The sequence below is a fragment of the Trematomus bernacchii genome, unplaced genomic scaffold, assembly GCF_902827165.1.
Source record: "Trematomus bernacchii unplaced genomic scaffold, fTreBer1.1, whole genome shotgun sequence".
Taxonomy (NCBI): Eukaryota; Metazoa; Chordata; class Actinopteri; order Perciformes; family Nototheniidae; genus Trematomus; species Trematomus bernacchii.
The window spans coordinates 10,651,427-10,673,391 of record NW_022987313.1 but is presented as its reverse complement, the minus strand read 5'-3'; the positions used below and the strand labels follow the sequence as shown (position 1 = coordinate 10,673,391).

The window sequence follows — 21,965 nt, the reverse complement described above, 5'->3', positions numbered from 1 at the left end:
CACTAAGCTACATTGATCTTAACCAAAGAATACATATTATTATGAATTAATCTACCAAGCAATGTATGAAATAGTTTTTAGCTCCACCCAGCAATTTAAATCTAAGACATAACATTTAAATATATAAGTTAAAGATAAAGGGCTAAAATATACACTTATAACGATATTATACATTCATATACTGTACATGTGTAGAAGACAGTCTTGCAAATTGATAAACTGAATGTAAACGAGAATGTAGTAAAAATATATCCATAACAAGAAGTAGTAAAGTAGAACAAATATATACTGTATACATTTGTATATATATATATATATATATATATATATATATATATATATATATATATATATATATATATATATATAGTGGAACAATTGCGTCACCATGTGGCCTGTCTGTAGTGTTCTCAGGTGCCTGCAATTCAAATGCAATTGCAAACCACCCAGGATATAATAGAAGCTTGTTTTCATCATCAGCTGAGGAGCAGTACCCATCATGCTGTTCGCTGCACCTGTGTAGTAAACACACTTAAGCTGCAGGCTGCGGGGCACTGGCCCTTTAAGACGGATAAAGAGACAACAGCCCTGCACGAGACGAGCGCATCGATGCCGCGTTCACATCTAGCCTGACACACACCGGAGCTGCCTGCTGGAACAGCTCAACACCACTGTGCTTGATCAATGTTAATTCATATGTAATATATTTAAACAGCTTTAAATGGCGGGAGGAGAACTGTGACTCCGTGCTCGGTAGGTCTGCTCTCTGGTGCGTAATTGATTCGGTAAGTCGTATTTGTGTCATTTTCGTAGACGATACATCTGTCTACCCGTCTTCCCTCACACTGAATTCAACCATATGGTACAAAAATCTGCTGTTTTCATGTTTTTATTCAAGCAGCTTTTCCTCGGGGTTGACACAACCCAAGTAACGAATGATTTCATCGTATAAAGTTGCCTTTGTGTATTACTGTAGTGGCCATCTTTGGATTCTACTTTGAACGGAGGCTGACGTAGTGTTAGGAGATAAAAGCTATTAATAAGGAATCAATGCAAATGTAATGGCAGGAAATGTTATTTAACCCTCCGGTATCATTCGATTGGACTACGCAAATTAGTCATTCGGGACAAAAATGTCCACTGCAAAAGACTTTGAGAAAAACATTATATTAAAAGGTTTTTTTCACAACTTTCTTGGGTTCAATCTTTAAAGCAACTTCTGCCCTAATCAAAAATACCAAATATTTAATCATTTTCAGGATTTTAACCCTTTAAATGCCATTTTGAATACATGAAATCGCTGTTGTTTTTCATGATAAAAACAGAGAAAATATATCTGGGGACTGGCTCTTTTTTATAAATAACAGTCTTGGATATGTCAAAGATTAGCAACAAAAATGTCCACTTCCAAAAACTGCTATAAAAATGATAACAGATTAAACTTTTTGGGGTTAAATCTTTCAATCAACTTCAGTCCTGATCAAAAATATCAAATTATTTTCAGAATTTTAACCCTTTAACTGCCAGTTTGAAAACATGAATTCGCGTTTTCTATGAAAAACATGCACAAAAAGGCAGTTATTTTCCATATAATAAATGTTGGGAGGGTCGGCTTTTTTTTTTATCACAGTCTTGGATATTTCAAAGATTAGCAACAACATTTATTTTGGTGGATTATTAGTTTTTGCACAGAATCAGATTAAACAAAAAACTCACACATTAGCCACTCACGGACAAAAATGTCCCATTCACTCCCATTATAACCACATCTTTTGATCTCTCCGCCATACCGGTATATAATCATGCATTTTGTAATGTCAGGGTTTTATTTTGAAGGAAAATAGTTCAATTTGTCCTTTTTACTGTATATCACCAGATGTGACATTTTACCATTGAATTACATGCTTGTCATTTCTTGGTTTCTGGGCCTGTTGTATAATGGGGGCCTGCCAGCCATTGGAATACATGTATGCAACTCATATGATGTAGGTGTGTTGGTATGGATGTGGAAGAGTGGTATCAGCTGATAAATGTGTGTGTTTGTGTGTGTGTGTGTCTGTATGTACAGTGTGTGTGTGTGTGTGTGTGTGTGTGTACAGAGACAACAATATACAGTAGATTTGGTTTACAGCAAGTCGCAGTTTTCGCCTCATATCTCTTTCTTTCTCTCTCTCTTTTTCTCTCACTCCTTCATTCCCAAACTCATACACACTCGTACATATTAAACCTCCTTATACCTTGTATGTGTGTGAGTGATTGTGTGTGAGAATGAGACGGGAGTAAGTGTGCTCTCATGGCATTTTTTTTGTTATATTAACATAACTCTATTACTCTATGTATTGCATTGCAATGTGTTTTTTTTAATGGTCATTCAGTAAGTGGAAATGGATAGGAGTCATACTTTTTAAACTCCACTATCCTTCCATAGGAAAGTCTCACCTGAGGTGCTGTTTACACGAGATCTCAAACGGTTGTATCCGCTACTTTTCTCTTTCGTATAGCCTGTTCGTTCACACAAGGCCGTAACGGAAACACGGAAACGGACCCCGCAAACGATAACGGGTCCCAAGGTGGATAGATCTGCAAACGGAACGCTCTGGGGGGCCAAACGGCTCCGTGTGTACGATCATTTCCTGATAACAATGAAGCCATAGCCCCACCTCTCCTGCTCACTGCTGTAGCATGGTCAGTAGCTACTGTCAGTAGCTACTGACCATGCTACTGACCATGCTACAGATGTTAGTGCAAAATCTACAGCTCCTCTACCACAACCATCAGCAACAAGTGGACATGGAGAATTACGAACTACATGTTGCTAAATCCACCGCAGGGCCTAAACAGAAGGGCAACCATGGCAACCATGCTCGGGGGTCTTCTTCGCTGCTTTTGGTGTATTTTGTGGCGAAAGTACAGCGCCACTTACAGGCCCGGCATATGTACTACAGCGTCTCCAGCGTTCCCGAGCGGTCTCGTGTGAACGGAAGACTTTTTTGATATCGTATTCATTTGCGTTTCGTATGCGTTTGCGTGTAAATGGTGTCTCGATAACAACCCAGTATATTGATTTTCTCCTTCAGCCATTTGTCTAAAAGCCGAGGCATTATTTCCATTTGTATAGTACACTCCTCTCAGGAATCATGTTACCTGTCAGTGCTTTATTCTCTCTATAGTGAGGAAGAAGGCTTCTGCAGTGTTTGGATTTGTGATCATTTTGGTTGTCACATAATTGATTCATTTGGTTCGGAAATGTCCTCAAAACAGCAACGCAGTGTGTCCTTGAGTTCACACATTCTCTAATGTCTTTTCACTTTGAGGGTGCTCTAAACATATCTTTGGTTACTGTTTCTCTCCCTTTTACTCCAGGGAAACATTATAGAGAGCAAGAAAAATGCTTTCCTTTAAAACTTTCATATAAAAGCAATCCCATTAAGGCAGGAGGATTAATACTGTTTCTCTCTGAGGATTTAATGTGTTTCTGACAGATATATAGTTGTGATAAACTAGGGATGCTGCGCTGTTAAAGCATCACTAAACGCCTTTTCTTTGCAGAGTGGAGAATCCTGAATTGCAGCACTAATTTTGGCACAGGCAGAATCTTCCAGAGGCAGGGAGGGAAGGCTGCTGGGTTTAGAACTTCCTACCTTTGTTGCTTCAGCACGTCCTGCACAGCAGCCAGGCAGTGCACCCCCCCCCCTCATACTGCAGGAAACTTAAAAGATAAACAATAATGGAAGACAAGCGCAAGAAGCGGAGCCCAAAGGTGTCTCTTCCCCAGCCCCCTCCTCCCCCCATCAACCCTCGCAAACTCCCCGTCCTGCCTGCAAGCAAAAGTGCCACCTTCTCCCTCGGCCTGCCGCAGCCCCCCTCCCCCAAGAACAGAGGCAAGTACAAGAGATCCATAGGAGCGCCAGGACAGCCCAAGGAGGTGTTCACAGTCGTCGTAGCCCCACCAAAGATCACCAGGTTTGTCTCTTAGCGTATCAGAACAATTCTACAGAAAACACCATGATTTATGAACAATTGCTGTTAATGTTCCTTAACTTTTATGTCCGACCAACTCTTTAATTTTAAAACAGATAACTGGTTAGTTAGATAATGTCAGATCACATACAGTGTGCACGATTTTCACCACAGCTACATCTGAGCATAATAATAAAAGTGTATATAAAAGGAAACATGAGTACTTATACTTCGTACTGTATGTGCATGAATAGACGATTGAAGGCTGGATTGTATTTTGAATACTGTTTTGTTTTGTAACAACACATTTGTTTTCTTCAGGCCCCACAAGGAGAAGCCAAGGGCCCCCCAGCCTGCAGGGCCCAGTAAAGTAGTCCAGTCCTCCCCCCTGCAGCACTCCTTTCTCACAGATGTCTCAGATGTGAGAGAGATGGAGGGAGGCCTCCTCAATCTCCTCAATGACTTCCACTCAGGCAAACTACAGGCTTTCGGTAAGATAACCTCGATAGTAGAGGCCACCATGGGAATATCCTGTTACAGGCTGAAATAAAACCAGTTGAAAAGTGGCTTTGTTTTTACAAGTTGTACTTGTTTGGTTTTCTAGGCAAGGTGTGCTCTTTTGAGCAGCTGGAGCATGTGCGTGAGATGCAGGAGAAGCTGGCCCGACTTCACTTCAGCCTGGACAGCCACGTGGAGGAGCTTTCAGAGGACCAGAGGAAGTGTGCCTCCGACCACAACCTGGAGCACCTGCTCTGTAACGTAAGCACAACCCACAGCAGCACAAAGGTCATGATAAGGAGACACATAATCTCACTTTCACCTGGTCATAAACCCTATATTAATTTTAGAGTATTCTTTCTCTTAAAATTGCTCTTATGTGCAAAAACTGCCCATTAAATTGCAAGAAATACCTTTTCATTGTATTATTGTTTCTGCTATTGTGGTCAGCCGATGAAACAGTCACATGGCTCTTTACCTCTCCACTGAAAGTCTAGTTTAGTTGGTTTCACTCTTTGTTTTAAGCCTGAGGCTCTGGAGGTAAATACTTTCACATAACGCAACAACAATTATTTCACCTGTGAGACATTTATGAGAATAAAACCCTCCATTAGTTTGATTTAGTAACTATGCTATTCCGTAAACCTGTTATAGTTTTACCAAAGGTCTTATTTCTATTTCTAAGGGGTCCTATTATGCTTTGTGGTGTGTTCCCTGTCCTGTAGTGTTTTATAGGTTTTTGTGCATGTAAATGGTCAGCAAGGGCTAAAATCCCAAAGTTCGATATAGTGACATCACTGAGTAACACATGGTGGTCGCGCTTCTATTGGCTAAAGCTCCAACGCATTGTATATAATAGGCTAAGGGGCAGGACATCTGTAAGAGGTTGACCAATCACAACAGGGCAGGCCAGCTAACCAATCAGAGCAGACTGGGCTCTGGTTTCAGACAGAGGGTGAATGAGATAAATAAAGACCTTTTTGAACATTGAACCATGTGAATGTCACAGTAGAGGCACACAATACAAATATGAACCTGAACATAATAAGGCCCCTTTAAAAGCCTCAAGGGTCAGAATAGTACAGCATTTACATCTGCAGTGTTAATATGTCAAGCATGTGAGATAAGAGTATAGTGTATGCACACAACCTATTTTCCTTTTAGCTGTGAACCTTCCAATAAAACAGATGTGCTGTCTGAGACGAGTCATACAGCAGTGTTAGGATTGTTGTTCGCTCCGCTGAGTTTCTAGCACGTTTTAAATGTTGAATATTACCCAGCACAAACAGGGATGTGTAGCCCAAGAATGCGTTGAGAGTTTCTATTGTTAGCTTGTTGTGTGGCTCCTAGTTACAGGCGCCTGGGGCTCTCTGAGGGGAAGCTGCAGTGATATGTGTGAGGGAGGTGAGAGAGAGAGAGAGAGAGCCTTCAGCTCATTACAGACACTGCTGCCAGGGGGACGATTGTGTCTCAGAGCAGATGGGCTGTGAAGTAGCTTTCCATTTGTGTGGACACCAAGGGATGTTGACTAGTTGCTTTTGTAAACATTGCAGTCGGATGCTGGGAGCTTGAATCAAATATTGACCTGACTTACACACAGTTATTGATTAGTGTATAACATCATGTTCTACTTTTTTTCTACCCATTTGTTTATCTGTTCCTGCAGCTGGAGGAGCTCAGCACCTCAATGTATCCTTTCATAATCTGATATTATTTTAAGGAATTACCCATGGCTCCGGACACTAGATTTAAATGTGTTTGTAAATAAAATGTGTGAATCCTTAATGTGACCGCGTTCAGACAAAAGCTCCACCTGGCTGAGAACCAGGATCTGCCCAAGACATCTGGTCCCTGACAAAGTGAGGTGCGGAGGATGGCGACCACACACTCATCTTCTCCCAACATCTAGCTAGCCCATGTTGCCATGGCATTGATCCAGCTGCCTTAGTAACGGAACGGAAAGATCGACAGGAGAAGGAGGCGATATGTTATTTGGTCGGTGAAGCAGAGGGAACGATATAAGGACTCAAAGCAGCAGAGCATTATTCAAACACTCAACCAAAACCATAAACCCTCATTCATGGCACAATAAATGGCCGGATGTTTTTACTGAACAGTTGTTAGATAAAAAATGTTTTCAGCGTGTTCTTGGCATCAACTAACTTGGCTCCAGGTACATCATTTGGGAACAAATCAAAGAAAAGTTCATAAAAAGCACACTTCATGATAGTTTAGGAAGTTGTGCTGATGTCATCGTATGCCTTGTTTTTCCGCATAATTGTATAAGTATGCATCTCTGTTAGCGAAGCCATACTTGAGTAGCAAACATATTTAGTCACATGTCGACAACACCACTGTGGTTAGCTTAGAACTTTAAAAGGGAGTTTGCTGTTATTCTGAATATACTCCCTCATTTGTAGGGCTTTGCTTTTAATACTGGACCAACTGGAGGTGTGACTTTGATACATCACATTTTAAAAAGGGACTTTGTGAGAGGATACAAAATGTATGTTTGATAAACTTTCATGTGAAATTGTTGATTTGTTTTGCATAATGACTAGCTACTGTAAATGTTGACACTGATTGGTAAGAATAAGTGAGCTGGAGGATTTATCAGGGTTGCCTTCTGGCTTTGTTTTTCTGAATGAGCTAGTCGACTCTGCTACTGAAGGGCATACATCTATGTACAGTCCAATTAAATGGCAGCTACTTTTATAGTTCAAGGTTTAGATTTGCAGCTTATTTAATTCAAACATTTGGCAGCAATGTACTTCGTCCATAATATTTAAACCCTGACAAGCTAATTAAAGTGATCAATCTTAAACCACAGAGCATCTCAAAGCAGTGGTGGATTTGGTTATAGAAAATGTGCCTATACTGCTTTTTAGGCCCTCGTTTTTTCTAATGCCTATGCCTGGATAACCTCTAGAGACTATACATTTCTTTACATTAAGAGGGACGCATCACTATTAGCTCTACATGTGAATTTGGCAAAACAAGACTTCTGAAGAATCTCCTTTGTATTCAGTAACTTCCCATTAATAAAAGGCATTTAACTTAAAAAGGCACAACACTCTGGTTTCTTGGATGAAATGTAATGCAAAATGTTATCGCTTTAAATGAGCCCTTTACAGATGTGGTCAAAGAACCCATTTCCCGATCACATTAAGACATGAATGAGACACCTGGAAGTTGGTTTTACAGAAATAAAACACTTTATTTATATATCAATCTGTCTTTGCTCTTGTTCACAAACAAGTTCAATATAATTTAACAATTTGATGAGTTAAAAGGCTACTTGAAGACTGGCACTATACTGAGACAGAATCAGATCTGAGCCGTCACTGTTTCTCAGGAAAACGCAGGAGCAAAACTCAGCTCCTCTTCCTCTCACCCCGTCCAGGAGAATTGGTTCCATTTCGATCTAGGCATCAGTGTTCATATATACAAACATACATGATATATGTATATTTCCTTAACAAAAATAAAACATTTTGATCTTGCCAGTACATTTTGGTCATGCAAAAAAAAGGACAGACGGTACCAACTCAGAGCATCATTAACAAGACTTTAACAAAACCATTACACTATAGATAAATTATAAACTGTACCATTAAACAGCATACGATTACAGATTAAGCTAATACTGTGCAAATACACATTTGAACTGTACAAAAGTATTTTGTACTATTCTTGTTAATCTCAATTCACAAAAAAAACAACCACTACATAAGACATTTTCAAAATATGACATCACATTTGAGGAAACAGCAAAATATATACATCTTTCAGGTCCCTGTCTTTGTGCGTTTCAATCTTAAATTCTGTAATAGTGTCTCTGATTTGTATACAGTACATGTTTAGGTTATGAAAAAAAAAAAGCAATGACAATCATATAATTTAAATGTAAAACTCATGAAGTCCATCATGATAATGAGCTACCTTTTCAAAGTGCAAAGAGAGCAGGTTGAGTATGTGTAAGACCTGAAGTCTGTATGTTACCATGCTTCCGTACCAGAGGAAATCTCACTGAGACAACATTAAGAGCCCCTTCTTTTAAAAGGACTTTCTCTTTATTGATATAAAAGTGCAGGCACTATAAGAAATGTAGAACATCTCCGTCTTCAAGTAAGGTCAGTGTTAATGTTCTTCTCTTCCAACATTAGGGCGTGCTTGGGTTCTGTTTTACCTTTAGGATACGTTCCTCAGGATCTCGTTCAAACCTTTATGGACATTGGCAGGCTGGGAGGCAGCACACTCCGTCAGGCTGGACCCCATCTGGGCGTGAAGGGCTTGGCACAGGTTTGCGGTCGCACCCCTCACGCTGCCGCCCCGGCCATGAATGGTGCCACTGTGGGTGGAGGTGCCCAGGAGGTGCCACAGCAGAGGGACCACCTTCTGCTCCACCATCTGGGGCTTGCGAGGATAGAGCTCTGTCACAAGTTCTGGAAATAAAAATGAGAAGGAACAATAGGTGGTGAGAAAAACAAACTGATTTAGAAGCCAAAGGTGAAACTAATAACAGTGTTCAGACTTTTCCCATCAAACCTACCTGCAACTTTTTCAATCATATCCACCTTCGCTTTGCCGTTTAGAAACTGGGCTTTTGTGCAAAAGGGCTGAAGAAGAAGACTTGTATCTGTCATGGAAACAAAAGAAAGTCAAATAAAGACATGTTCTCCAAAAAGACTGAGCCTTTGATTTGACTTCTACCCGAAATATTTGAATGCTCAAAATGAGTACCGAGATTTAGGATAAGTGCATTAATAGCTCCAATAGCAGCAGAGTAAATGGCGTTGTTCTTGGAGTTGAGGTGATTGTCCACGATTGCTGGGACCAGGATGTTGACCACTTGGGACAGGTTGTCCTTCATCAAGTGGGAGATTTTCTGTAGGGACTCCAGGGCGTGCAGGTTGACCTTGCTGTTGGACTCCTGCAGCCGGGCCTTGAAAGCATCAAACAACTGAAAGAAGAAGTTAAGAAGAGACATTTTTTAGATTTTTCAATATAAACACAGTCTGATGGTAACTGAGAACCATGATGAGGAAATATTTATAGGATTTGGAAAAGCACTGACCGGGTATATACTTTTGATGACCATGTTGGGGTTGTGCTGGCAGTCAGCCGCTAACTGGTCGATTCCCTTGATCCTCTCTCTGAAGTCCTTTGAACCGAGCAGATCTGAGATCTGCTTGATGTATTCTGTCTTGTCTGCAATACTCTGGGTCTGAGATCTGCAGCTGTTATGGCTGTTCGCCTCCCTGTGGATAATTCAAAATATATCAAATGGATCACTTGTATAAACCTACGAGTTAAGCTTGAATAACGTACTTCCTATATGCGTGGTAAAGTCTAAACTTCTGCTGAATTTGGGCTGTACAGTGCTGCTGTCCTGGTTGATTTTCCACCCACCTGTTGGTCTGCTGGAGCGGCTCTCTGGTGAGAGACGAGGCCCTGACTGTCCCGCTGCCTGGGAGGGAGCGTCTACCCCTCGCTGACTGGGAGTCTTGAGGAATCTCACCAAGACCCTAAGAAAAACAAAAACAATCTCCAGGTAAGATTGCGGTGTAACCTTAAAGGTAGGGTAGGTAAGAATGGAGAAACCAGCTCGAGTGCGCTAGAATTTGAAAGTACGCCGAAAAAAAAACTGCCCCTTCCTTCACACTTCCTTACAGAGCCCCTCCTCCAACACACACGAACATGACCAATGAGGGCACGAGATAAGTTGATGATTGGTCGTGCTTTTTACAGCACCACGGCTGCCACAGATGACATTTAATGTATTTATTGTCAAAGCATTTAATGTATTCATTGCTATCGGGATGTTAAGAGCATTCCATGGAATATAACAAAAAGTGTTTCTGAAGTGAATTACCTGCCCTACATTTAAGCAATAAAGGTTAATAAAAACACAACAAAAAGTCGTACCTTTGTCTTGAGAGTGAAGACGGTCTCTCGGACTGCCGGCAGGTCTTTGGTGGGGATATATTTCTCCAGGATCTTGTCAAAGTCAGGGTGGGAGGACAGTGACAGCAGCATTCGACGCCCAAAATACCTGTTTGTTAAACCAATATGATAGTGAAAACTCACAATAATTGAATATCAAAAGTCTCTGTCATATGTATATGTTAGTTCTCAAAAAAAGCAAGGATGTGTGCACATGAATGAGGCCCAGTAGTCCCATTTGCAAAAACCTAACTCTAAAGCAACAAATTGGCGTACCTGGGTTCCTGTGAGGAGTCTTGTGCGAGTTTGGTGACGGCAGGTAAGATTCTATCAGTGAGATCTTTACCTCCGGACAGGAGGCGGGCGGCACCGACCTTCTCCATCAGATTAGCCAGGTGCTGGGCCGTGCATTTTCTCACTACTGGGTTGAGATTACTGTCAGAAGAGGAGAAAACCATTCAGCAATCAAAGATAGAAATGTTTTATTGGGTGTTAAAAATAGTGCAAAGGTACCACGGAATTTCTCAACCGTAAGTGTGTGAAACAGCACTCTATTTATGTAGAGATAACTACTGACCTGAGACCCCCAGAAAGCAAAGCATTAATTCCTCGAGTTGGTGTGCAGTGCTGAGCCATGCAGTCCAGTGCTGCATCCACATCCTGCCTGATGAAGGCGTTACTCTCCCCGGCCTTCAGCAGCAAAGCCTTGACTGTGCCATCCAGCTCCTGGTCCATGGCCTTCTGCAGGTGGCTGTACATGTCGCACAGCGTACACACTGCGACCTTGGAGACGCTTGACCGCAGGTTCTTTACCTAAATGAGATTGTCATTATAAATACCTAACAGGAAACTGAGTCATTCCAGGCAGTCAGCCAGGATATCAAGACACTACTAAGACACAGATATCAAAATCGGATATCGATATGAATCAGGGGTGAGGCATTTCAAGTTCAGAAGGCAAAATTAAAAATTTATGTGGGAGCGTTATACAACAAGTTAATCTACCTCTTGAATGAGAACCAGGCAGACATCATGAAGCCTGCCCTGGAGTGTGTCTGAGTGGTAGTGAGCCAGACTGCGCAGGAACGTCAGACCCTCGATCTTCTTCTCCCTGAAGAAAAAGAAAAAGAATAATTTAGTAGACCATTTCTTTGGGAGACATTTTGTTGACAAAGTTTCTAAATGTCGTTCCCGTTAGGTATAATATATGTTGACTAGCGGTGTCTCTTTAATTCAAAAGGTATTTTACTGACATGACATTTAATATTATTCTATGAATTCAATTATTTATCTAATCAATGCATGCAAAATCAAATGTTCATGCTATTCTATATCTTATAAACCTTTATCCTGGATTTGAGTTATCAGCATAAAGGATTGCAACTTCTATTCCCAGAGCAGTGCAGCTGAGACTCTGTAGCATGCGAGTGTTTCTCACCAGTCCTCGGAGCTCAGCAGGTTAAAGCTCTGCGTGAGTGCCAGGTCAGGCTTGGAGAAAGGACACAGCTCAGGAGGCTCAGAGAGGGTTTTCTTGTGTCCCGGAGTACCAGGGGAGAGCTCGTCTAAATGAACCGTCAGGCAGCACACAACACATAGATTTAGTCTCATGTTACATCTCTATCAGTGTGAAAACAAGCAGCGCGTGTGTGGGTGGCGGTGCATTAACAGTAGGTTGTCAAAACAGAGCATTGTGGAACATTACCCAAAGCAAACATCTTATTCACCCGCGCTCTGACAGTCTAATTAATGTGCCAGCATATAATTTCCATAAACAAAAGGCCTGTTGAAGCACTGGTTCATCTATTTATAATGGGGTGGAATAATGCTGAAAGCAGGCCAGTGTCAGACCGACTGAGGGATCGCAACATGATAAAAAGGTACAGTGACATTTTTTGTTATTTAAAAAACAGAGAAGCACTTACCCGAGCTGTGGGAAAGTGATGGTCGGGTTCTGCTGAGGCTAGGGGCCCTCCTTAGACGGGACTGATTTTTGGAGTTGGGGGGCACTGTGGGGGGGCTTGGCTGGTGCGGAGGAGTCAAGCACTTGCTGGGGCTTTGGGGTCCCAGTGGGCTGGTGGGGCTGATAGGGGACTCATCGGAGAGACGCTCTGCTTTGGTGGATGCCAGTGTGCTGCCGTTCAGATGCAGATCTACAAAACAAAAAAAAAAACCTAATGAGCTTCATATGTGGATGATTTATCTTAAGTGCATGAGGATACAATAAAAAGGCATTAAAGCAAGATCTGCTTAGGAAGCTCAATATGCCGGGTTCCTACCTCCTCACTCACTTCTCCAGTATTTTAAAGAAGCATTTAGAGCATTGTTTTCTATATTAATTCCAATACAAATGTTTTTACACAAAGTTAGCTTTTATAATAATGACGCCTGTGTTTTGACACTATAATAGTGTCTAATTCAATTATATGTCTACCATTGAGGTTATAGTTAGTTGTGGTGTTGTACTGACCCTCTCAATTAAAATGTTTAAGCACTTTCTCTAAAACCTTTAAATCCCTACATTATAATACAAGTATTCTCAAGGTTTTCAGCACCTGCATAAACCTTATGCAACAAAAAAGGTATACCTTATAATGGGCTGTGTTATACATTTATAATTGCTCTCAGTGAAATTCTAAATTCTGACTAAAATTCTAATTATAAAGAGGATAAATTAAAGCAAAAATAAAAGCACTTGGTTAAGGTTTCCAAATCTTTCTTCTCTTGCCTTTGATGATTAACTCTCTGTTCTCCTCTGTGGGCGAGTCCGACAGCATCTGCCTGACTCGGTGGCGGATGGTGTCTCGAGAGACGTCCGCTTGACTGCACTGCCCCTCCTGCTGATCCAGACCCTGCCGCCGCATCTTATCCCGGTGGAACCTCGCGTTCTTCTGCTTGGAAACAAAACAAAGCAGGTGGTAACTGGAAACTTGGTAGGATGTACTACTATTTTAGCACTGGAAAAGGTGTGACTAACCTTAGCCTCATCTGGACGGGGGCTGTCAACACAGTCCAGGTGGCTGCCAGACAGAGCATGGCTGTAGAGGCCAGCTGAGAGGTCAGGGGGGGGTTTTGCTACAAAATCACCCTGCTCGAGTGACGAGGGGACTCCTGGACGGCCCGAGGACACTGCAGTGCCGAACACGCCTGAGACAAAGAATGATGAAGATGTTTGCAGGAAACGTAAATGTGTTATTGAGACCTTCTCAACTGCTTAAAGAATCCGTAATAAGATGTAATCAAAATGTTGCAAAAGTGGTCTGATTATGGGAAAACAAAGGGGCTCATTCACCAATAGCTTTTTAGTTTTTTCTTAAATTGGTTTTGAGAAAGGCCCGAAGAAAAGTCTGATCCATGTAATACTTAATAATGAGAAATCTAATTCTCCTCGTAAATTGAAAGCGTGTGCCTGTTGAGTCCTATCTACAGGTTATTGTACTGCCAATGAATGAAGCCCAATGCCCACTTAAAATATGTTGGTTATGCTCCTACATAACTGAGGCATGGCTTTGGGGAACAAATCACTTAAATTTCAATATGTTAAAACTCAGCTAGAAACCTTTCAGCAACATAATATTGGACAACTGATTGATGACATATGGGCACAAATCAGGATCTGCACAGACTGACCTCTTCCAATGACTCCTTCAGGCAGATCCGTAGCTAGTGAGTTCCTGCTGATGTTGCTCTGAGATCCTAAGATTCAAAGAAGAGGAATACTCATTGATGTTTTTATTATAAGGCACATAAAACATTTTTACCAGGTGAATCTTGCGAAACAACCCTCTGTTCTGTTTGATATCACAGCTGTCTGACCTTTGGCAGGCTTCAGAGCTCTGACTGATTGCCGGAAGTCCTGTTTGACCAAAGGAGGGGCGGGTCCTGTTGAGTCTTCCTCAGTTTTGATTGATCCATTGGAGTAAGTGACTCTCTGCCCAACAACACCCACCTCGGAGGGAAGTTCGTTTCTCTGAGATAATCCTTAATAAGAACACAACAAAAAGATACAGAGACTTAAAAAAGGTTAACGAAACAAAAAAATGAATTGAGCAAAGCCATGTTTTTCCATGTATACCTTGAAGGCTGCTGAAGTCCATGGAAACAGAAGACCTCAGTTTTGCAGAAGGCACTCTTGCAATGCGAGGCTTCATTCCTGAAGAGGCAGAGTTTCCTGAACTGTTGACAGATATGACAAGGGAGAAATTATGCTCGAAAGCTCCTTAGCAATGTGCAATACATTTAAACAACCCCAAATGGGTATCAGGTTATCACTGCTACAGTATAACTTCTAACTGTTTCAGAGAAATGCCTGCTAATATTTCTGCGCTATTTCTTTACCTGGCTTTGCTGCCATTGAAGCTGGAGTTGGCGATTGAGCTCAGACTGGAAAGTCCACTCTCACTGGTTGAGCTGGTTAGCATTGGAGATGTGTGTGATGGCGAGTCCAGGCCCAGGTCCAGCCTCACAGCGGAGTCAGGGCTGTCTGGATCTGAACTGCTAAGGCTCACTTTGGCCCTCTTCTTTGCTGCGCTGTTGCGCAAAGAGCGCAGGGAGTTCAGCATCTGTGATCAAAACACACAAATTGGCAGATATGAGCACTGAGGAATTTCATTAACTCCTGCACTAGCACACTGTGTGTCTCTTTAAGTGTGTATTGTGTGTTCACTGACCTCCTGCATGTCCAGAGGGTCATCCTCTTTAGCATCAGGGTCAACATGAAGGTCCTTTTCTAGCTGCTGATTCTGAGGGCTTCCTGGAGCATTGTGCCTCTGGCCATTATTGGAGTGTACCTGCTCTGCTGTTGGTACAACAGGAGAGATAGAAAGGGTTGCCCTGGTGCTGCTTAGAGCCCGGCGAAACGACGAAGTGGAAGAAGAACTCATGAGGGAGGCACGCAGAGGCCGGGGAGAGCATCTGCTAGAGAGAGGTTCTCCTAGAGGGGCAGGGAGGAGAAAAAACAGATGATACAAAGAGGCAACAACATTTTGACATTCAGCTGACACATCTCAACTTAGTTAAAAAAAAAGAAGGATTAATTACCCTTCGCTGTGCTGGCTGTGTCTCTCCAGGGGCTGCCGTCTCGCTGCTGAGGGGTGTTCTCTCTCTTATTGGGCCATGTGTTGGACATAGAGAGGGAGGAGTCTGCGTGGCGGCGGGATAGTGACGGAGTAAGCATGCCTCCGGGGAGTGTCGCCAGCGGGTAGGAGGGCAGGAGAAAGGATCCGGATGTGGTGGGGTTCGCGGGGAGGGAGAACGTGCGCTCAACACTGGGGTTCCTCGAGAGTATGCGCCCCTTTGGTGCCACTGTGAGACAGAGGAGGATTCACACATCAGGAACAGCACATCAGGAACAGATACAAGGTACAAAATGATTCAATACTGGTGAGATGTTTAACACGACGCATTAAAAGGGTTGGACATTAAAAGGGTTTTGGACATCTTTTAACCCAAGCAGATCAGTCTAAGGTAACGAGTCCTTACCAACATCCTGGTCAGAGAAGTTGCTGTTTTTAAAGATGTCAGTATCCAAGTTGAGGCTTCCACTTCTTCTGAGGCGTGCAGGAGACTCTCTCCTCCTGGGGGATTGCGACTTTGGAGGCTGTGCAGGACCTAAATGGAAAGTAGATTTTGTCTTTCATGCTACAAACCTGACAGGGTCGCACCATATACGCAAATAATGTTAACAACACTAACTTCACTTCTAAAGGTTACACTGTATAGTCTGCTTCTAAGTTGTATGATACATTAAAGTAAATTATATATGTTTTGGGAAATTACTTCACTACATAAGGTTATACTATAAGGCAATGTGTTATTATACTCCAATAGTTTCATTGCACATTTTTGCCTCAGTAATTTACTTTGCAATGAGTAGAGGAATTCATATTCTGGTGGTACCATGGGGAAGAATTTCACATTTCCGCATCTTATTTGAGACACAATTTAATGATTTAATGGCCCTGCGTGACTATAGCTGAACACATTTTTAAATCGAATAAGTAAAAAATATGTTCCAGAACTTTTGGCAGAGATGTCTATTCTTGAAAAGTTCTCAAGTGCAGATATTAGTAAACATTTTGGTGCATTTTTTTTTTGGTGCTTCAGGGGTAATCAGCTGCCGCCAGGTCATTTTGAACTTGACGTCAAGAACAGCCTGCTATAAATCTACAACCTTGCTATAGTAAGCGCAGCTAACACCACAGATTTTCTAGGCTGGACTTTCTATTGCAATCGGCTAATTGCAAAAGCTTCTTGGCTCTGAAATTCACCCAGCGTATAAATCCCAGAGTAGGCCTACTTTTACAACATGAGTGATATTTAGTGGGTGATTCTTACTTAAGCAATACTGCAACACTAAAACTGTTATTACATTGAGAGCATTCAGTGCATCTGACCGTGAACATTTTACAGGAAAATTATCAGTTTTTTTTCCAGTTAGGATACCTTGTGTCCAGCAGGCTAAAAAGACTATACACTTGGTGAATATATTGGACTTTTCTGGCCTAGCAACCATGCTCATCTCAAGGCATGTGGTAACAAGTGGCCCAGTGACTCCCTGACTCAGCAATCTAATCCAATTTAAAGACCGATTTAAAGTTCAGCTGCAGTTCACCATGACTTGTCAACTCATGAGGAATGCATGCGAGTAATGCTAGGTGTATTTGTACTTACTGAAACTGGGAACGTAGGTCTCTGGACTCAGCTTTCTAGACAGGGGAAGGAAATCCTCATTGGCCACCTATCAGTAGACAAAACAGCATTATCCAACAATAGAGGATGAAGTTCAAATAACTAAAGGAAAGCTATTCTTAAACAAACAGGAGTCTTGTGTAATTCCATCCACTTGCCTGAACAAAGGGATGCAGCATATACTGTCCAGCTCAGACAAGAGACACTGGCATTTAGTTGGAGCCCAGGCTACTGTAAACAGACTTAACTAAATATACATGAAGCCTCTCGTGAAACTCTATCTGCCTGCCGACCCTTGAAATCATAGTCAGAGATGAACAAATCAAGTAGAGACAGAAGGATGACAGATTTGACATCAGCCTCAGACACAGAGAGTGTGGTTATTCCCACTGCCTAAAACCTGATCAGCATTGTGCAGCACTTAGTGTGATTGCAATCAACACTAGAGCAGCAAACAAGCCATGTTCTACAAGCATAACCCTGTGATATTACCGATTATGTTTCACGCCCCCTTCAGTAAGTGTGTTGTGTGGTAATGGGGTTGCTGGGAAACAGACACTCCTGTAAACATAAGGTTTTTCAGATAGAGGCTCTGAGCTGGATAATCGTTTCCAGAACAAAATATGGTCAATTAATGCAACAAAGCCACTCAACTAAACCAATAGACGGTATTAGAATAATGGAGTGTTTTTCACAAATCATTCTAGTTTGTTAGCTAATACAAATAATAAATATTTAACATTAAAGTGGTAGAATAACCTCGATTTTTTTCTCAAGATGTTCGATCATCCTCTTGGCAGCAGCAGTGTCACATTGCAGGAAAATGAGTCACCCATTGTATCACTTCCAAGAATAGTCTCAGTGAGATTGTACCTCCCTCGGTTCATAATGATTTGAGAGCCATATATTAAAAAATACCATATAACCTATTGTTACACTGCCAACAGATACAGACTTATTCATAATCATTTAAAACCGAAAAACCTCTGATCGAGAATAATAAGCCGTCTAGAGAATATGCAATCATGGAAACAAGCAGAGGTTGATTGAAGTGAAAGCTGCAGAGCTCATTGTAGAAATATATAACTATATTTATGCTGCACCCAATCCTACTGCATCATGATGCATAACTAAATTCAGGTTTTTCTCCCCAAACTCTCTGTGAGAAGATTGGCACCTCTAAGGTTTATTTTTGGATTGTGGTTTATGGATGTGACGCAGCTTGTTCAAAAAAACAAGTGTGCAATTCTGACAGTAAACAATCGCTCAAAAGCCCCGTCTTCTGGAGATTCATTTTTACCGTGGATTAGCTTCATCGTTCCTCTGTAAACTGAGCGAAAAAGAAAAAGCATGCACACAAAATATCCACTCCTCCCATGCTCTTTGTGATGGCTGTACTTGTTGACTGATTCGGATAAAACAAACATAACTGCCTGGTCGATGAAATTCTCTGTATTTTCAAAGTTAATGTGAAAAGCACTTTGGTGCTTTGGCAGTTACCAAATGACTGATTAAGCCCTACTTGCTTTGGATTTCAAAGAGTGGAATGAGAGGCTGAACTCAGCTTGTTAAGTCAATAGGTGCTTCATTAATGTCAATCAATGGTAACCAAAAGAACACCATTTCGATCCGTTTTCTGGGTAAATTAACCTTCAATATACCAGAATATCAATTAAAACTGTTTTAATTTAACAGAAATTAGAGTCAGTGCAATCATATGCTAAATCTGGTACTGTTTCCAGGTGGTTTGATTATCACAAGAGATAATAAGTGAGAATATTGTCTACACAGAAATGATGGAACCCACCTTTTCAGAGCACTTTCCATTTAAATGCTGGCCTGTCTGACTCGATGAGAAGCCCGACATCTCCCAGGGTAGTTTGTTCTTCCCTTTTCCCGCGCTGACAATCCTTCTTTGAAGAGGAAGGTCATCAGTAAGGGATCCTAAGCTACCATAGCCATACAATCGCTCACAGTCTGGTTCAGTTCTGTGGCTCCTGGCACTGCTTATCCGCCCTCCGTTCATCACCCAGTCCAGATCGGCCCCAGAACCATGCTGCAGGGCGCACCGGTGTCCTGGTTTGGGGACCACCAAGCCATATTCCACTATCCCCTCTGAGGAGAGTTTAGGAAGGACGTGCCTTGCTCGTCTTGCCTGTACAGCTGCCATGAGACCCTCTGCATCCTCATTGAGTTCCACCATGTCCACAGCTTTCATTAGAGGCTGTTTTTTCCCTGTGTCAAGGCAATAGTCAAAAATGGCAAACAGCTCAAGGGCGGCGTGGCGGACCTTCCTCTTGTTGTCTGCCAGGTATGGTGCAACCTCAAAACAAAGCTTGGGGATGTTGAAACCTTTTCTAGGATGAGTGAGCATAGCTGCCATGATGATGTTAAGGACATCTTCCCGTACCCTTGAATTGTTTTGTTTCAAGTTGCAAATCACAAGATCTAACACTTGTTGTGGTGCAACAGTTCTAATCAGCTGTCGGAAAACATTCATGTATTCACTTCTTGTGACGGTGCGAGTGTCCCCTAGGGTGTTCAGAGCCACTAAGACTATCTGCTTGAAATATCTGTCTACACCTGTATCTAGCTTCTGAATAAGTACGTTTAAAACTTGTAATGTGCCATACAACACTTTAAAATTACTGTCATCCAGAAGCCGAGGGAGGAAATTAATGAACTCCAAAATACTGCCGGATGGGACTGATTTTATGTCCACTTCGGACAGGATCTGTTTAAGCTCTTCCACCCCATTTGTGCGATTTTGGTAATTCTTCAGGTCCAGAAGCAGCTCATGTAACTCCTGGGAGATCAATCCAGGTATCATTATTGATGGTCTTATGGTTTCTGTCAAAATTGAGAATCCAAAGAAGCAAACACAAGCCCGAGAGGACAATAATATCCCTCCTCTTTAATTCGGGATTTCATCCTGAGGTGTCTGTCGTTGGTGATGGAAAACCACCCTCCTGGTTATCAAGCTGTGAATGTAAAACATACAAAAACGCATGATCGATTCAATTTCCATTTACTCAAGAGTGTTATGAGGGAAAAAATGGCTATTAATGTTATTGAACATGTTACACAACCACGTAAATGTACAGATTTTAATTGACATAGTGTTTCCTCTACAATATGATCATGGACTACCGTTACGTTAGAATAGAGAGAATGGACACAACAACCACTTGTGGCTCTCATGCACGGTAGTCATCAGCAGAATGGTTAGATAACATTAACTGCTACATTACTCCCTGTTATTCTAACATGAGTTAATAAAATGCGTGTCAATGGGAGTCTTAGCCAGTTATACGATACTAATGCGTCCAATGGTCTTATAATCAATCCCTGACTAAGTTACACCGTTACCGTTAAGCAGCCTACATGAGTTAGCTAACGTTACCAAGAACCTTGGCTAACGATAACGGCAACACTCAAACGGTGCTAAGCTAACTGCGCTAGTGTGGTGGGTGGTTAGTGCTGGCTGACTGAGCTAGCAAAGTTATGAAAACAGCAGTAAAACAGACCTCGCATTTCTCCTGATCCTCTTCCGTGACGCTCGACGAGTCTATCTAATGTTACGTCGTCCAAATGTCCATGTCAGGCTGCGGCGGCTACGGTTCTCCTGAGTGCAGACATTTTCCGTGGATGTTTCAGCTGGTATGTCTGGAGTGTTGAATGTTTGAAAGCTACGGAGGTATTCACACAGAGAGGAGCCCACACACACACAACACACACAACACACACACCGAGGAGGCAAAATGGCGAATACATGTCGCAAACTGAGCGCTTCCATGGTGACGCGAGTTCCAAGCTCCTCCAGGCGGTTCATTTGCACAGAGCAGCGGCGTGGGCTCCATAGGCAAACAGAGTGGAAACACTCAGATGTAACAGGACAAACTATGTCCTTTTAACTAGTTTTGAACTCCACATATATCTATAGAACTATTATATTAATATTACCCGCCCCTCTTGTTAGTGTGCTGTTTTATGAAATATTTTTGTATATGAATTGTGTGTATATATGGTTGTATTTGTAAATGTGTCTATGTAAATGCTGCTTCTGTTTAGTTCTTAACTGTGCCTATATGCTCACTCAAACTAAAATACTTTTTTTGTTGGTATTCATGTATGATATATTAGGAAAGCAAAAATGCTTTATTATTATTTTTGTCTGAGCTGACTGAATGTAGCAGTTTGTTTCAAATATGTATTTTTGTATAGCAATACTGTATGGTCATGCTAATAAAGCTATTGAATTGAATTGAAAATTGATAAGGCTGAACCCTTATTTTATTACAGCTACCTTTAGTATATTAAATATGTATACAATACAATAACATTTACGTTTACAATTATGTTAAGTTAGTCACACTGACTAGTGGTTTTCTTTCGCTCCGTTTCTTTACTTGTTTATAATCTTAATTTAAGTGTATTCGACTGGGGTTCAAAATACAATAATAAAAATGAAACAGTTAAAGGTATAGTATAGTATATTTAATGAATTAGTCTGTATATGCTTTATACACAATATTTAACTTAAAGTCTTTCAAAGGCAAGTATACTATAGCCTACTCTGCATGCATATGTCAGCATTTTATGGTAGACCGAAAAACAATGTATTACCTATCCTTTTATGCAATTGTCATAAGCTGTTAATGATAGGTTGTACTACCATAACATAAACCTGTTTATCTATAATTATTTGTGTGTGGTATAAGAACATTCATGTGTGTAAGTGTGTTTTCTCGTTATCATAACGGTCTAGAATAATGTTAATATTTCTTTATAAAAAGTTGTAAAGTTTACTATCGTTATAACACATTGGCTTGTAGCTTTTCCTTAGAAATAACTGTGAGTGTCGTTTTATTTTG

The 21,965-nt window shown here is 41.4% G+C and overlaps 2 protein-coding genes across 5 annotated transcripts; one reads left to right on the top strand and one right to left on the bottom strand.

The window, feature by feature from the left end:
- Positions 1-586: 586 nt before the first annotated feature.
- Positions 587-7,522, top strand: ccdc28b (coiled-coil domain containing 28B). Of its 3 annotated transcripts, none has more exons than XM_034122972.1 (6): positions 587-753; positions 3,550-3,963; positions 4,282-4,451; positions 4,565-4,719; positions 6,125-6,147; positions 6,259-7,522. In XM_034122972.1, the coding sequence occupies exons 2-6, from the start codon at positions 3,728-3,730 to the stop codon at positions 6,311-6,313; spliced, it is 639 nt and encodes a 212-aa protein (XP_033978863.1). In that variant the 5' UTR covers positions 587-753; positions 3,550-3,727; the 3' UTR covers positions 6,314-7,522. The 3 variants fall into 3 exon arrangements, with proteins under 3 accessions (XP_033978863.1, XP_033978854.1, XP_033978845.1); XM_034122963.1 differs by having other exon boundaries at positions 587-769; XM_034122954.1 differs by having other exon boundaries at positions 587-785.
- A 132-nt stretch (positions 7,523-7,654) lies between these two features.
- On the bottom strand, positions 7,655-20,891 carry LOC117476404 (TOG array regulator of axonemal microtubules protein 1). Of its 2 annotated transcripts, none has more exons than XM_034122932.1 (23): positions 20,619-20,891; positions 18,899-20,072; positions 17,074-17,140; positions 15,883-16,011; positions 15,442-15,705; positions 15,072-15,334; positions 14,740-14,963; positions 14,477-14,577; positions 14,218-14,382; positions 14,032-14,097; positions 13,379-13,548; positions 13,130-13,295; positions 12,327-12,554; positions 11,843-11,966; positions 11,410-11,515; positions 10,982-11,217; positions 10,681-10,839; positions 10,387-10,513; positions 9,871-9,986; positions 9,536-9,719; positions 9,202-9,421; positions 9,011-9,097; positions 7,655-8,903 (listed from the first exon to the last, which is right to left on the bottom strand). In XM_034122932.1, the coding sequence occupies exons 2-23, from the start codon at positions 19,919-19,921 to the stop codon at positions 8,650-8,652; spliced, it is 4,479 nt and encodes a 1,492-aa protein (XP_033978823.1). In that variant the 5' UTR covers positions 19,922-20,072; positions 20,619-20,891; the 3' UTR covers positions 7,655-8,649. The 2 variants fall into 2 exon arrangements, with proteins under 2 accessions (XP_033978823.1, XP_033978833.1); XM_034122942.1 differs by having other exon boundaries at positions 13,130-13,292; positions 20,619-20,890.
- Positions 20,892-21,965: the final 1,074 nt, after the last annotated feature.